This window comes from Prorops nasuta, unplaced genomic scaffold, assembly GCF_024137725.1.
Source record: "Prorops nasuta isolate Cenicafe-Biocafe unplaced genomic scaffold, Cenicafe_Pnas_1.2 PNAS00015, whole genome shotgun sequence".
NCBI lineage: Eukaryota > Metazoa > Arthropoda > Insecta > Hymenoptera > Bethylidae > Prorops > Prorops nasuta.
The window spans coordinates 3,256,190-3,273,313 of NW_027116812.1; the positions used below are offsets into that span (position 1 = coordinate 3,256,190).

The window sequence follows — 17,124 nt, forward strand, 5'->3', positions numbered from 1 at the left end:
GATTAATTGTACAGCAATTAAAAAGTAGGGGAATGTTAACTAATTAGCATAAGTAACGATAAGCGTTAATAAAAAGTAGACTTAATTAGTAGCATAAATATTTTTAATAAGTACTGATGTACAATGAATCAATTATATGAGAAAAATTTGAGTAAATTGTATTTTATTCAAAACTATAATTTATTGGTGAATTATGAACATGGTCGAGTAATATTGAATAACTCTAAAATTTTCTGTTCTTTTTCCAAGTTCACTAATTTCTTGATTATGCTTTCTTGTTCTTTAATTTTAATATTCCACTTTTTTATATGTTTCTCACTTTTTCAATGTTGGTTCCTTCATTTGCATGTCAAGTGTGGTTTTAGGTATCAAATAGGTGGAAGCGGCTCTGTCTGAATTAATGTTTCCATCTTTAACTTTTTGCATAGCTCTCTCAAGAGTTGCAGCATTAAATACAAAATTATAAAAATTCAAGAACGTTTTTGAACGCTTACGAACTCATTCCGTTTTATCCCACGATGCATAAAATTACTCAAACAGTAATTTTATAGGTTATAATATGATTTGTACAACTTTTATATTTAATTAAATTCTTCGATAATTGGAAAGAAAGAAACATTTGAAGAGTATTTCATCAATACTTTAATATGAAAACCTACAAAACCTGTGTTCTTTTAAACAGAATATAAAAATTAGATAAAAACACCTGCAAATATTTAACTGACTTAATGGATTTCTAAACAATACGCAAACGTGTGAATGAATCGTTTGTACTAGTTCCTACTTCGTTCCCTTGCTTAAAATACCAACTCCAGCATTACCCGCCAGTTGCAATTAGATGAGTCTTCCCCATACACGGTATAATTAAAAACTATTAATAACAAACGTTCAGATTTGTACTGCATGTGTAATATAGATAATGAGACCATTTATTTGTCTTTATCGAAACGGGTCACGGCGTTACCTATATCTCTTTGTTTATGTTTCGTATATAGTTTTTTAAAAACGGGAGAGTTTTTTCTTCCGAATCTATTTGGTTATAATTAGAAAATTTCTCTAAAAACGGGACAAATGGTAATTGTAAATATAAAGAATATAGTATAAAACTACATATTTTGGATAAAGTAAAGGAACAATTGGTTCTCTCGCGTTGAATCGAATAGCGATTCGGGCTGTAATTTACATAAAAAGCAACAGCTGTGAAACAGAGAATTGATTTGGAAGAGACGACAAAGGACTTTGCAAGATCGGAGTGTCCATTGGCTTGCTCGATCTTACTTATTTACATGGCATTCTCCACCCCTTACAGGCCAGTCTCACTTCTGATCCAACTACGGAAATACGCAACGCGAGTATAAACTCCAGGATATGCCGGCTCTGCACATCCGAAACCCCAGGAAACGATTCCAATCAGTCTGCCACCTTGAACCAATGGTCCACCACTATCTCCCTGTAAAATATAAAATGTTATTTCTTTAGACGCGTGGAACCCGTCGAATTTACATTCTATATTTATTCGTTAAAAAAGTATAATTACGATTATCGCTACACGCGAATAAAAGTTAAAAGAGCAAATCTAAAAATTCGAAGAAGGAAAAATTCTGTTAGCAAGGCTCCTGAGAAAGTTTCACTTTGCAAGTAAACTTAGCGGTCTTGCCTGAATACGTGTTACGTGACATGAAAGTGTCGGCGGTGCAGACGGCATTCGACTGCTTGGCTCGATCGTACTAAAAAAATTATTACGTAGAAAATAGAGGCACCTTAGGGACCGCGAGTCGAGTAAAACGAAGAGACGGTCTGACCTGGAAATCCATAAAGCTTACAAGCAGCTATATGTATGTATATATATATATACGTGCACTGTACAGTCATCTCGAAAACTTGGCTAACTCGATACTTATCAACCGTTCCTTAGGAACAGCTTCTGTTCATGATCGAAATTTCTTACGTGTAGATGTACAATCTAAATGTTAATTCGAATTTTCACAAATTCAGCGATTTTTACGCTATTGTAACGTAGGTGTGTACTACTAAACGGAGTTAAGTTTGGACTTCTATCGAACTCTTACTTAAGACGAAGACCGAGCTAAAGTATTGTATTGAAGATTAAGCGAGAAAACCTGATATTAGCGAGAACAACGTTAACAATAAGCTTAAGGTGGCTCGGATGTACTGTATCTACTGCACTAGTCAGCCATGTCTTAAGCATGAAATAAACAAAGGTTTGGCGTATAATTGAATAAATAATGCTGAAATATCAAAATAATAGTTTAAAAATAATGTAAAAAAAAAGATTTCATATTTATCTTTTCTTCAGGTACCATTTTATTATCTGTACTTTTTCCCATTCTTGTTACGCTTAATTTTTCCTATAAAAAAGTTTCATTGTTCGTCCAATTTTATCCTTTGCGGAGTCGTTTTAATCGAGAAAACATACTCCACAAATTCACCAAATCTATTTCCTATTATTTACAGAAATCTAGAAAAAGAAGTATTATCTCTTTTTACATTTAACTAATTAAACAATTTTATTGTAGAAAAAAAAATATATTTGAAAGCCCACTTAACATTCTAAAAATTCGAATTGGTAAAGTTGTAGAGTATAAAATTGCATCTAAAGCAAAATAAACGTGTGATATTTTTGTAAATTGTGTTTATAGACTGTTACTTGGTATTTCGGTATTATATATTCAAAAATATATAAAAAATTGGTTTATTTCATATTTAAAGGACGTCTGACTAGTACATTAGATACAGCGCGACGGAGCCAGCTTAATGATACGGGCCGCAGTTTCTCACTATATATAGAGACGTTATACCTGACAGGCATCCTTTCCACCGGTGTTTACGTATCCAGCGCAGAGCATCTTGGAAGAGATCATACGTCCCTTGTAGAGCATGGAACACTGCGAGGACGAGATTAGCGGCACGTCAACTTGGCGCAATTGATTGGTCAAAGATCCGTGACTTCTCAAAACTCCCCAGCCGGTCACCGTGGCCGTACCACTGTTCGAGTTCCAACTGTCTCCACTCGCCAATGAGATGGCGCTGACTCGAGGCCCGAAACTCAAAGGTCTCTCCAACTACGATAACGCCATCGATGAAGAAAGATGAAGCGGTAAATAATCGCGAGAATGCAACGCTTTGTGGTCGCACGTACATATATATATATATATATATACACTTGTTGCATCAACACACACCGTGACCGCTGCCACTTACCTTGATCAAAGCAATGTCGCTGTCTGAAGTATCTCTGCTATAATCCTCGTGAACGATGATATCCTGCGCACGTATCACAAAGCCTCGGTCGTTGAGATTGGAGACACCAGCTTTAATCGAGACGTACCGCATGAATGACCTACAACGTAGATCGCAACAACGATATACAATATTTACTTGGAATTGTATCTTTGCGCTCCCCTATTCTTCCCTTTTTTCTCTTTTCATATAGGAGCGCGAGAGCGGTAAATAAGAAGGAAGCTTCTGTACGTACCCCTGCACGCAATGAGCCGCCGTTATGATCCACTCCTCGCTAATGATGGCAGCACCGCAAACGTGCCGATTGTTATATCTCAAGGATACCTACATACAGAATCTCGCACGCATGTCACTTTTCCAGAAAATCCATGGTTCGCGAGCTGCCATAGACCCTGAATAATTGTCACTATCGAACACTCGTGTATAGAAAACGCTTCTCTTGGAATCCCTATTGGCAGCTCGCGAGACAACTTTTTACGAGGTAGAAGAAAGTCGAAGAGCTTACCTGGTACGGATGCGAGTCGATACTGGTCAACTGACCTCCGACTATGCGACCCTCGTCGTCTAGAATAGTTGGAAAAAAATGTTATTCCAGATTGATCGCTGGAGAAGTTGTAAAGAAAAGGAGCGTTCTAAACGTACAGTCGTAATTTTGAAGCCAAGCACCAGGCGTGAAGAGAAGCAGCGCAAAGATTAGATACATGTTGGCGTTTGGTGTGTCACAGCAATGGGACTGATCGCCAGCGTGAAATCTCTCTGTGTTTTTATCCGTAAATTCGGCGCTTAATGGCCATCGATACTCTAAGGAAAAATATGTCGAGCTGAGTGATATCCGAAACGAGGCTCATTAAAAGCTAACAATGAAAATAGATTTTATTGGTTTTAATGAAGCGTAGATGGGAGCAGGGAGATAATAAATAACAATGATTTTCCTGATACCGCATGTTCGACCTTTAATATTATATTTAAAAGCAAGCACGACGTTGATTATAACGAAATAAATATCGAATGGAGAGGCAACAGAGAGGAGGATTGTGCGCGTAAATCAGTTTCAGCATTCCTGGAACGGGCGCCAACGGCGCTGCTGCCGCGGGCCAACAACAAAGCTGCCTGCGTATAATTCATTGTTATCAGAGAGCCCGGATGCGCGGAAGCAGTGTGTACAAGCTGCTGAACTATTAGCCAACACTCCCGATAACCGGGAATTATCGATTGCTCACCGACTACACAATGACCATTGGATTTATCCTGTCGCAATTGTCATGATATTCTTAATGGATCGCCTTGGGACATCTGTCTTTAAACAACCTCAAGATTCTCTTCGTCCTCTTCTTCTTCTCTCTCTCTCTCTCTCACTATGCAAACACAGCGAGTCACTTCCGGCTAAAGTCTGCCTGCCCTCCTTTAACCCTTTGCAAAAAGAAAACACCGCGTTAATTAATTAAATTATATCGACCGCCATTAATTACAAGGGAAATTTTACATTGCTCGGAACATAATCGCACGATCGAAGAACTCTTCGCTCTTCGGGACGACAGCTTCAGTTCGACTGACCGGACTCGATCCATACTTCTCCACGAATATCCGCATTGCAACGCTTTTATTACCTTTCCGCTTATTTTTAGGACAATGAACCAAGCCATGCTTTTGTCGATATGGCGCTCGCTGGTATTACGAGCTCGTTGCGTGGAATTCGAAGAAAATGATCGTCGTCATAATTAGCGAGCGGGCTTGTTCTGCTCGACTCGGCCAGATACTACGCTGCGACGCTCGTTCCAGAGAGCCACTAATGAGGCACAGTAATCGCTTCCATGAAATTCATTTCTTCTCGGCTTCTTTCACTTAATTAATACGTGATAATTACGCTCCTGTGCATTTCCTACCGAGACACGCGTGAGAGATAAGAAGAAAACACTCGTGTATAGCGAATCAGAATTTATATTTTCGTATGTTTGGTAATCCAGCCACGCAAAGCTCCTATGCGAGTGTAAACACCGGGTTTTGCACAAATACTACCCCAAGACACTATATATACCGATCTCAATGGTATAGTGGTCCTCCGGAATCGCCCCTTAAAACATATATATATTCAGTTTTTCACTTTTCACCTTTCCGATATACCGAAAATTCAGCAATAGGAATAACGATGATTGTACTTTGCAAATATAACTAACAATCACATTTAAAAAATTGTATTGTTTCGAAGATACAAATAGAAGAAAAATATACGTTGAGATTAAAAAGCTTGAGTTTTTTGATAACCATTTAAGAGCAATAAATTTGTTTGTGAATTTTATACCTGACAGGTGTCTTTGCCACCTCTGATATCCCCGACACAAAGCATTCTCGTGGTGACAGGATTGAGGAATCCATAAATTTTCTCTCAAGCTTTCTGATCGAATATCGGAACTTTCAGGGTCCTCGGTGCTGCGGACATTGGGCCGTTTGCCTAAAATTCACCACAGATTTCATTATCGGAGTAAGCAAGCGGAGACCTTTGCTGGTTATTTTATTTGTTTGGTTTTCCTTATTCGTTTATTCGCGAGCGGCTTTTCCCTTGATTTCATCGTTAGGAGTGGGGGTGAGGGATGGAGCGGGGGGGGGGGGGGGGTGTAAGAGCTGGCAAACGTTGGTTGTAACTGGTCAACGTCGACAGATCGCAAACAAGCCTTCCTGTTTGCGCGAATTCCCCGTTAATCAGTCACTGGGTTGGCTAAAGCATCAAACCGAGCTGGGCAAACAAACAAGGCGCATCGATGTGGAACACGTCAGTGCGCTCACGGGAATCGAACGTGAACAGAGAGAAACTCTGGCGGTGCACTTTTCTTACCGACGTTTTGCCCCAACCTGTCACTTCGGCCTGACTCCCAGTCGCCACTGTCGAAATTTTCGCCAACTTGACGATCTTCGCTGTCTTGCCCAAGGCCAATGGCTTCGAAACCTGCAATACAGCGCAATTGATACGTTATCAGCTTATCTACTCGCTCTTACAAATTGCCTATGCAAAATCACCTTGTTGTACAGCGATTCTCAGTTGATGGATCATTAGTCTAAATCTAATACAAATATATATTTAATCAATATATATATATATGTCTGTAGTCACCAGGTCCTTTCCTTACAACAGTTACACTGAGAAAAATTGTTCATGGATTTTGATCCCATTAACAGGTATTCGTGATATCAATAAACTAAATTTATGTATATTATGAATAACTGTTAATTGGGTCAAAATGCATGAACAATTTTTCTCGGTGTATATCGTAGTCGAATGTGTCCTCGTCGAAGAGCTCGTGCAAGATGATACGAGCCACTTTTTCCAGCAACACGCCATCCTTCGTACTGTAACTACTATAGCGTATCGTATTTTCAAGTGATTCGGCGGTATCCTGCAAAGAGTCGAAATATTGGCAATATTTCTCGGAGGGAAAAAATTGACTGCTCCTTAATTAAGCGGGATGAAAAAAGTTTTACATCGGCGACTCATTGGAATTGCTGATGGTTCTGCACGAAGGCACAAATAAAGTATGCTGATTAAGTGGGATTACTCATCGGGAGTTAATTTGAACGTGGCATTGCAAGAAATTTTACAAACCGATAAACGCGATGAGTGGCGGTTAAAATCCAATATGTACTTATTATGGAGCCACCGCATTCCAGAGTTTTATCACTGTGAATGGAAACCTTGGTGGAGAAAAAATGTGAAAAAGTTCATTAGTGATTTATAAAATATATTGAAATACCAAGGTACTAGGTTCGTTGATCAACTAATATCACGTGTCACTTGATACGAATATTTTTCTATCGTCGTAGTTATACACCCTCCACTGGATTCTAGAGGAAGGCACTCCGTAAGCAGATTTGGCACAAGAAGAAACAGTAATAGGAATAAGACCGGCATAAATTCCATTGTGCACGATTTTCCGTCAATAATAAAAGCGAGATTCCGAATATACCTCGGTGTTGCGAGTGATAAACTGTTATACTGATTCATGGTAGATTACAAAACGTCCGTTATCAAAGTCGGAGTATCGGGCAAGGAAATTAATGGATCTAATGATTATACTGTACGAAATAATAAATGCTATATTTTAGTATATGAAAGTAATGTTTTAGCATCATCCAAATTAATGATGATGAGTGTTCCAGTAAAGCGGAAAATCGCGTGAGAGGATCGATAATGGGAGAAAGAAAGGTGAGCTTGGAGCGCGGTGGTAGTAAGAAGAAAAGATGATAATAGTGGGAATGAAGGAGACGTTGATAATTAATGTTTCGATGTTAACGAAAGCGTATAGAGCGCAGCTTTCAGTAAAAATATCTTAATCGTACGTTACGGCTATTCCGGATTACAAGGTGTGACGTTGAACGACTCGAGCTTTGGCGTCCCTACCACATTCTCCCCCCTCTGCTTTAGATATATACCTATATAGATTTGTGCACAAACACTGTGCTTCATTGGCAAATCAGTCGTTAACCATACAATTACGAGGATCATTTCAATCACCCTATCAAATCTTCGCTTCGAACTTGAATCATTAACGAGATTTTATGATACGAAGCAAGGGCAAACTGCTCTGCTCCTCTCTCCTTCAATTAGATGCAAACTTTTCATTTTGCTTATATACTTTATAAGTAGGCAATAACTTTAACAAATTATCGCGCTAGCGATAAAAGCTAATATGCAATGACGAGCAAATAATAAAAATCTTCTCGTATAACTTTTATCTCGTTATGTGTCTCGTTTAACGACTTGAGGGTTCAAGTTTTGATGATGTCAAAAACACAATAAATAAAAGGAAATGCCTTTATGAAGGCATGAAAAAGTTTTTATTCAAATTGAAGGAGGTAAAAGGAAGAATTTGAATAAATTTTGTGAATAATACGAAAAGCTGGATATGCTAATAACGACACTCGAAATGGACGTCATATTTATATGCTAATAAAACTCTAATAAGCGTATATGTATGATATATCACCAAGTTGAATGATATTTCTTGTTATCGATGCATTTTAGATCATAATAGCACGTCGCATTGCGTTATTTATGAAAGAGATCACTTTCGCCAATGCTTTCAATAATAATCATAAATAATGAATAAATTGCTTCGTCGCTTCTTATTACACCACATACATATATATATATATATAGATGCTGCAGTAGTCCATAAAGACCATCGAGGAATTCCTCTTAACGTTCTACTCAATCAAACGGATGCAGTCATTTTCAGTGGAAAATATTAATATTGCGAAATAGATAAGACTTTACTATATATATATATATATGTAGTATTATCTAGAGAATAAATTTGCTAATTTCTCAATTCCAATTGCCTTAATTTCTGTGAAAATTGCAAACTAGCCCAGAAAACGAATGTCGTCAGATGAAGGATTATAAAGTGTCAATTTTTCCAGAAAAAAATGCATTCATCCTACTGTATAGAAAATTGGTTTATAAAGACCAATTCTTCGTTGATCTGCGTAAGTCTTGAAGCAGAGTTTCGAGCCACTCGACGATGCATCCTACAATCATAATAATTATTTTCACCACGAGTTTCACACTGGAGTCTTTTATTGCCAATGGACTTGGGCGTAAGAGCCAGACAAAATTTATTGTCTTAATCATTCGTTTTATGCTGATGCAGCTCAATCGGCAATCGGTATAAAAATGTAGATTTACTTTTTACGCGAATGTTTCGTAGACAATTATTGGAAAAGAATTTCTTTGGAGTCAGCGAACGGAGCGGTGGTGGTCGATAGCTCGCAGTCAGGATCCAGGATTATTGGAGGAGAGGATACCACGATAGAGAACTACCCATTTGCGGTTAGTACAACGTGCAATCGATCTTTACACTCGATTTGGCATTTAGAAAATTGTTATACTATATATATATATATATATATATACACTCTTCTCACAGGTCTCCATACAGAACAATGGCACGTTTTTCGGCCACGAAGTTGAACATTTCTGCGGTGGCAGTATTATTAACGAGTCATGGATTATAACATCAGCGCATTGCGCCCAGAGGTACGATGACCAAGGTCATACACGCGCTAACAGTTACAATATTAAACCGATATCGATACATGCAATCCGACAAAATCTGCAAACCTATTATTTCTGTTGCATTTATATTCCAGTCTACGCAGGCAAAATTTTCACGTCAGAGCAGGCACTGATGTTTACTACAAAGAGGGTCAAATATATGAAATCGATTTTGCAGTGATACATCCGAATTTCGATGAAATCAGTTCGGACTATGATATAGGACTGTTGAAGGTAAGTAGATTTTTCTATCACCAGAAAAACATTCGTCCCTTATCACGTTACAATTTTCGTTTGTTTACATTCCTATATATAGTTGAAAGATTGCATAAGATTCGACGAGAGAAAGCAACCGATTAAACTGCCAGGGGAGGATTGGTCGGCGATCAAGGACGGTACTCGTATAGATGTTATTGGTTGGGGAGCAAAAAAGGTGAAAGATTTTATTTATTAAAGTGATTCTTTATTCCCACCATTTACATCGTTTGTGCATTTCGCTTGAGAAATAGAAAGCATAAAAATTATTTCAGCTCCTCGGCCAACCCTCCGACAAGCTCGAGCACACAACAATACTAAAAATAAATTCCACCGAGTGCACTGCTGCAATGGGTGGACTCTCAGTCACCGAGAGGATGTTTTGTGCATTCTTGTATGGGCAAGGTCCGTGCATCGGGGACTCTGGAACTCCGGCAGTGATAAATCAAATTCTAATAGGTTTGCAAACCTGTCAATCATACTCCCCACCCCACTTGATCAATATTTCACAACAAATTTAATATTCTTTCCAGGTGTAACATCTTGGAGTCCATCGTGTGCGTACAGATACCCAACTGCCTTTGTCGATGTCTCGGTGATGCTCGACTGGATAACAGAAACGACGAAAAAATTTAATTAATCCCTTGTCATGGCGTTTGTATAATTTTCCTCTTATCTGTATCATACTTTCTGGCGAATAAAACAAAGCTCGTCCATCTCTGCAATTTTGGCGAAATTCTTTCATCATTGGGGGTTGGGGGAGGGGGTGGAGGAGGATCCACCGGTATAAAAATGCTTTAATCCTGATGCGACGGGAGTCTCGGTTGGAGATGATCCTATTAAGTTGCGGATCTGAACATCTCCCATCCATTCCTATCCGATACGATCCGATGTATCGTGACACTGATACCCGGTCTTTGCGTTCAGCCGCGTGTTCATTCGTTCGCTACGCGTTATTTCCAACTGGATGCAACGTGACTTTTCGCAAAATATGCCAAAGCAAGTTGCGGGGACAATGCTCGTGCGAACTGAGCGATGTAAGGGTGTGCGAGGGGTGAGCAAAAAAGAAAGGAGTGGCGGAACACTTTTCTTTGGAATATAAGGAGCGAAAAGCTAATCCGGGTTGTTGCTGCGGAGATAAGAAGAGTCTGAGTTCGCGCGCGGAGTAAGAAGGGTGCAACTTGTGTAAGAGTTGCGGACTAAAGAGAGAGAGAGAGAGAGAGTGGGAGTGAGTGACTTGGAGTGTTCTTGGTCGCGTATGGGAGCGTGATCGTTTCTCTTACTTTAAGTAATTTACAAAGCCGAGACTTGGCGGACTTTTACCGCGGCCTAACGAAAATTTAACAGTATTATCAAGCTCGAGAATACGAAGTGAAATTCCGGAAAAGACTGTGGAAAAGCAAATTCCTCGCATCTCGACTGTACCGCGCAGCTCGAGCTTAACGAGTGACGAATGGTCGCATCCGTAAAGATTATACTCTTGTAATTTGCTTCGTATTCCGTCGACGGATGTCCTATTTTTAAAGATTCCCACTGGAAGCACTCTTTATTCATAATACCCGGACAATCGTCCGCGCTGAAATATCCATTCAATTTTCACCCCAAGAATCTCGCTATTGTGCATTTTCGTTCGGTCAAACTTTGATATTTCATGAAAACTGTTAATTTCCGCGCGTCCGCCATCAAGAGAATGGGTAAACGTGCCACATAGAAATTTTAACTCCTAACCCTCGATTTACCGAGACCTCGACCTCTCGCGCCTGCACACACGCACGCGCACTCACACATACGTAGATAACCGCTGGCTTCATTGAAATCGGCTTTTCGCGCTTGTTTCCAGTTTTCCTCGTGTCGTAACGCGGTATCCGCTTTAACTACCAGTTCAACCAAGCTTTCGCGTTGTCAGCGATACTTGGATAAAATAATATTTTTCGCGTGTAGAGAAACATACGTATATAGGCTTTGAAATTTTTACGATAGTATCAATTTAATAGTTGGGATGGAGTTTGGGTTTAAAAAGGCGACAAATTGTTTTATAATCTCGATATATATATATATATATATATATATATATATATATATATAGAGAGAGAGAGAGAGAGAGAGAGAGAATTTTATTGATAGTGCTTCTTTGCTCGAGTTGAGCGGGAATATAAGGAGGAGGTAGGGGGAGGGGGAGTGTGCGGCTGCTAGTGAAAAAGGTAGCACCGAGGGAAATGTCAAGTTTACGGAGCCACGTTGGCTCGTGGGAACGGACGAAAACTTCCGGGAAAACAATGACGGGATAAAACGTCGTAACGTATGTAGGAACATGGGGCCTCTGGCAGCCGTCGGTCTCATCCCCTACCTTTCCGTTTCTTCTCTCTACCCCCACCCCCTTTTTCTTCCTTTCCGTAGCGTCTGGCACATCACCATGACACACTACTCGAGCTTACTCTGACGCGTGTCACTCTGCAAGATCCGTGCTGGCAGCTACAAACGTTATTTTAATATTCATAAAACTTTTAAATGTCTCGCACATACACGCATACCAGACTCTGCAAACAGCCAAAATGTAAAGCGCCCTCGAGTTTTCCCAAAGCGCCGTGATAATTTTTGTTGCATTAAACGAATGAACGTGCTTTCCAGAATTAAAAAGCTAATCTATTCTCTTGCTGAAAGTGACAAAAAAATGTCCAAATATTTTTCCGGATTAAACTTCCCCCCTGGTCTGAGTGGAAAATGGAATTGAGTTTCTCTGCGCTTGAGAGAGAGAGAGAGAGAGAGGGAGGGAGGGAGGGGAGGGGAGGGGGGAGTGAGAGAAAGAGACCGAAGGAATCTTGTGTGAAATAAAAAGTTATTAAATATAAATTTTCAAGGCATAGAGGTGAAGTTTGCCATTTTATGCAAACTGTTTTACCGAACTAATTGTGCCTTATTGTAAATTCACTGCTCGTTTATATTCTTTTCAGACCATTACATTCCGTAAATAGAACTCGTTACGTAGACCAAGTTGCAAAATTAACTCCGTGCGCAATATACTGGAGATTCTGGAGGGGCTGAATTATGACCACTCGAGTGTAAAACGCTCAGCTGGAAACTTGAACTAAAAATATATGAAAATTATTTTTCCATATACCTTTTGTCTTATCGAGTCTTCGTGCTAACAAGCAAAAAGTTGCATTTCCAACGGGAATGGGGCGGGAGCTGCAACAATTTTAACAAAATTTCAAGTCTGCTTAAAGTAATCCTTATTTGCAAAATTTTAGTATATAATTAATTTATATAAGAGTGAGCAAAATGGAGAGTACTCCCTGTACTTCTCTCCCCGGCTTACTCTCTTCCATTTTTTACATGTATATTACGAGAAAACAAGGCAGCTTGGTCTAGCTGATGCGAGTGTGGTGGTGTTTAACGGTGACCACACGGAACAACAGAATTCCTGCTTCCACAGTTGCGTAACGGAATTTCAAGCTTTTCCGAGCACAAGCCTCCTTGGTACTCCCCGCGGTTAAACTTTTAATACTGAATTCCCAGCACGGCTAGAGACTACCATGCCGATAGTCGGGCATTCTTGCTCGACGTGAATGGACGCGAAATTAACTTTGGCCACTTCGCGGTGAACCGCAAACGACAAGTTACGTCGGACGTAAGCCTCCGATTGAAATCTTTCCCCCCCCCCCCACCCACTCCTTTCCTATATCCTTTTTTTCGAACCATCTTATATATAGAAACCAGTCAAAATTCTCGCGTTTATCCATGGGAGGGAAACTCTTCGACGCAAAAGAACCATCGGGAAGAATTTCAGATTGTTTAGGGGAATAAAATCGATGAGAATTTTCTAGTAATAGCATCGCATGGTTATTGCGACCACTGAAGGCACTCCGGGGAAATGCCTGTGAGAGTATATATTCCATGTTGCTTCCCAATGAAAAACCAACGAAGAAAGGTATGGAGGAATGAAAAGAATGAATTGCATTTTTCTAAAATTCATCTATTTATTATAGAGCAATCTTTGAAATACTTGATTCGACCAGTCATTCTTACAATGTTGCACACTGCACTATATATATATATATATATATATATATATGTGTGTATAAATACAGAAGAGAAGGAGTTCTTATATATAGCAACCCGTTTCTGTCGCAAGGTTTTACCAAATGTAAGTGAATCGAGGATACACATTCCCTATACAGTTTTAGCTAATACGGTGAGACACGACACTCCGGTACCACGCGACACAATGCGACACGACACGATACGAAGCTGCGGTATAGAACGGAAATGCAAGCTGGCTACCTCTGCCTCTCTTTTCCTTCAAGATTTACATTCGGCCAACCGCACACAATCCAAAATCCTCTGGCCCTGTACCGAGGTGATCCAACAGTTGGTCCAATATCTGTTTGCTTATGCTGAATCTCTGTCTGTTTCTCCTCTCCGATTCACGCAGAAAACTTTCCATCGAGGTGCATCACTTTGCTATTCCTGAAACTCCGGTCAAAAGTAAGCAACTCGAAATTCATTTAACCAGTCTCCTGCGAAGGAACGAATTTTTTCTACTGAAATAAAAACCGAGGGTTTAATGCAATAACAGTGGGTGGTTGAAGGGAATATGCAAGAGGGGGGGGGGGGGAGAGCCGAAAAGTGCATGGATTGAAAGTTTAATGAAAAAGTCCAAATATAAGCGGCGATTTGGCGTAGCTGGGATTAATACGTTTAATACGCCATTGTTTTATTTTGGAATTTTTGCGAAAGAGTGTAGAAGCGTTCGTATGCCAGAATTAGATACGCTGTCGATATGTGTGGGTTGATGGAAATAAATGAGATTGTGGGAGTGGGTAGAGGGGGGGGGGGGCGACCAATGATGCAAATGAGGATGCATGAAATTGTTTGGTGCATTTTAGCTGCGGCGCGGCGGTGGTGGGAGATGAGGTGGGGGGAAGGGGTGGAAGGATCGATGTGAGTCGAACGCATTAAGGATAGTGGCGCATAATTTAGAGGTCCTCCGGAGCACTTTAGAAATTAGCCGCATAATCCATCGTGGTACTTGTGAGCCGGCGGGGCACGCTGTACCCTATACCGGACATGCACAAACGTGAGTGGTGGGTAGTGGTGAGAGGTAAGTGGTGAGTAGTGAGTACAGCGAGAGAGATATGGCTGCGTCGCGACGCAGCGTCCAAACGCGCCCACGGGACACGACTTAAAGGTGCGTTTGCACCGGCAACCTACCAGCGCTCGTTACTTTTTAGCGAAAGGTGTAACATTGAGATACACGAGGCGATTCGAAAGCCTTCGGCTAAAAGTGCATCCGGACGTGTAACGGGAGAATGTAATACGTAACTATATTGCGCTTAGTCGTGTGTATCAGGCTCTTTATTGTCAATATATTACCGAGTACCGTACGAAGTGTCGTCCAGACTTGATGTAAAGTTACGTTACACGCGTACACTGCACCATTACATCCCTGGAGTCACCTCGGCAGATTAGTGTAACGTAATGTCCTGTGTTTAGTAGCGAATAAATTACAAACTTTTTATTTCTATTATCTTACCGAATGCATATATGAAATGCCATCCAAACTTGATGCGCGATATGGTTACGTTGCGCTGCTGTGTTGCGTGTCTTCAAGTTGGATCCAGGCACGCAACGGATCAACGTAACGTAGCTATGTGTTTTGCTTATTCACGCGTATCAAGCTTTTTATTTCCATTGTGCTATGGAGTGCCGTCCAGATTTGATAGGCGATAAAGCTACACGACGCTGTTCTGTTGCGAATCTGAGTTCGTCTTCAAGGTTCGTTCAGACTTGCAATAGTCTTGTATTCAATTTGGATGACATTTCACAAATATAGTGTAACATAATCATAATGAAAAGCTTCGTATGAAACCAAGCACAATACAGGTGTATTCCACTATTTTGTTACGTGTTTTCATCACCTTGAGGGTGAATCCAGCTTTGCAAGAGAACAATTCAGCACGTAACCTCATCTTGTTCAAGTCCGAATGGTATTTCATAGGCATTCTATAACATAATGATAATGAAAAGCTTTATATGAAACACAAGAACAATACAGTTATATTACACTGTTTTGTTACACGTCTACATCCACCTTTAGGGTAGATCCAGGTTTGTAAGGGAACAGCTCAACACGTAGAATCATCTTGTATCAAATCTAGACTACATTTCGTACACACTCCATACCACAATAACAATGAAAAGCTTGATATGAATCTAAGCACAGTGCAGTTATACGTTACGCTGTTTTGTTATACATCTGCATCCACCTTAAAATTTCTTTGATAAAACATTTAAAAATCAACAAGCCAATCGTTCCAGATACGTCGACGAACAAACGAGCTATAAACAACCACGTTACTGCCCCAGCACGTTTCACTCAAGCGAAAGGTGCAATTGTAAACGCGCCTTAAAGCCAACCGTCAGCTCGTCGCACGAAACTCAATTGGACGCGGCTCTAACTCGTAAAAAATCGACAGCTTGGACCATAAGATAGACACAACGCTAGGAACGAATCGGGTCCAGTATCTCAATTGAATAACACGCGTTAAACAAATTTATTAAACTCGTAACAAACTTTATACGACACTTTAAAAAAAAAAGAAAATAATGCAATTCTAGAGAATTTTATTCGAGGCTATAAATTAACGATGCAACGCATCAGGCTAATTTTATTACAAAAGTCTGTTTGCTAACTAGACGGTCTACCTTTAATTTTAACTTTGTTTACTCATCGGTACGTTTACAAAGGGTCAGTCGCGAGAGTGTCCAATGTATACACATTCTTCGTTAGTATATGCACACTCTAATTAAATTTCTACGTAGTCGCAGAGATACGCGTTGCATAGAAGTGTAAGAATTTACATTAGGCGCTATCGTTGTGTGTAACAATAGTGAAACGCGGGAGCGTTGTTCTCTTGACTTTTCGGCAATTACTAAATTAACCGGCTAGCTCGCACTCGGAGAATTATGGATCCATGGCTGAACGGTAACCGGAATGGTTGTATTCGTGTTAACTCGCTCCACGTACAACCAGCTATCTCAAGCCCCTACGTGCTTCAAGATGCGGACACGGCGAATTGCATCAGCGCTCTCCCTTGTAGATCCCAAAATTGGAAACATCTATCCTCGGCTTCGACCTGAAAAACGACCTTGTCGAGGACTCGCTGTAATTTTGATGACATTGTTAAGGGGGACAACGATTAATTCGATTGATTGTAATTGCAAGAGGAAATGGGGAAAGGAGGGTGGGGGTACACTGAGAAGGGGTGAATATTAACATGGGGTAACGAGTTGCGAGGCGTTTTGGGAGATGATTTCCACGAGTGGAGAAAGCTGAAAACTTTGGACGCACTCCGCTCAAGTTCGCGTAGTTCAGCCTCACGAAAGCACTAATGGAATGGTATTTACAAACGCGAACAAACACTCCTATCAATTACATAACGATTCTCCTTAGAGTTGCCTCATGCAGCTGGCACACCAACCACGTCCCGCAGTGATTCACTCTCGTAGCAGCTCTCCTACCCCCCGCTTCACCCCCTCCTTCTGCTCCTACTTCTTCTCCT

General features: G+C 40.3%; 2 protein-coding genes across 2 annotated transcripts; one reads left to right on the top strand and one right to left on the bottom strand.

Annotated features, from left to right (window-relative positions):
• Nucleotides 1-232: 232 nt before the first annotated feature.
• LOC136778980 (trypsin delta-like) lies at nucleotides 233-6,412 on the bottom strand. Its single transcript, XM_066736235.1, has 9 exons — nucleotides 6,274-6,412; nucleotides 6,092-6,202; nucleotides 5,561-5,710; nucleotides 3,904-4,062; nucleotides 3,767-3,825; nucleotides 3,497-3,585; nucleotides 3,223-3,361; nucleotides 2,820-3,083; nucleotides 233-1,450 (listed from the first exon to the last, which is right to left on the bottom strand). Exons 1-9 carry the CDS (start codon nucleotides 6,305-6,307, stop codon nucleotides 1,304-1,306), a joined length of 1,152 nt encoding a protein of 383 aa, XP_066592332.1. The 5' UTR covers nucleotides 6,308-6,412; the 3' UTR covers nucleotides 233-1,303.
• Nucleotides 6,413-8,774: 2,362 nt separating this feature from the next.
• On the top strand, nucleotides 8,775-10,202 carry LOC136778830 (trypsin-like). Its single transcript, XM_066735958.1, has 8 exons — nucleotides 8,775-8,850; nucleotides 8,904-8,918; nucleotides 8,961-9,082; nucleotides 9,180-9,289; nucleotides 9,403-9,541; nucleotides 9,624-9,740; nucleotides 9,838-10,021; nucleotides 10,096-10,202. Exons 1-8 carry the CDS (start codon nucleotides 8,775-8,777, stop codon nucleotides 10,200-10,202), a joined length of 870 nt encoding a protein of 289 aa, XP_066592055.1.
• The last annotated feature ends 6,922 nt before the right edge of the window (nucleotides 10,203-17,124 follow it).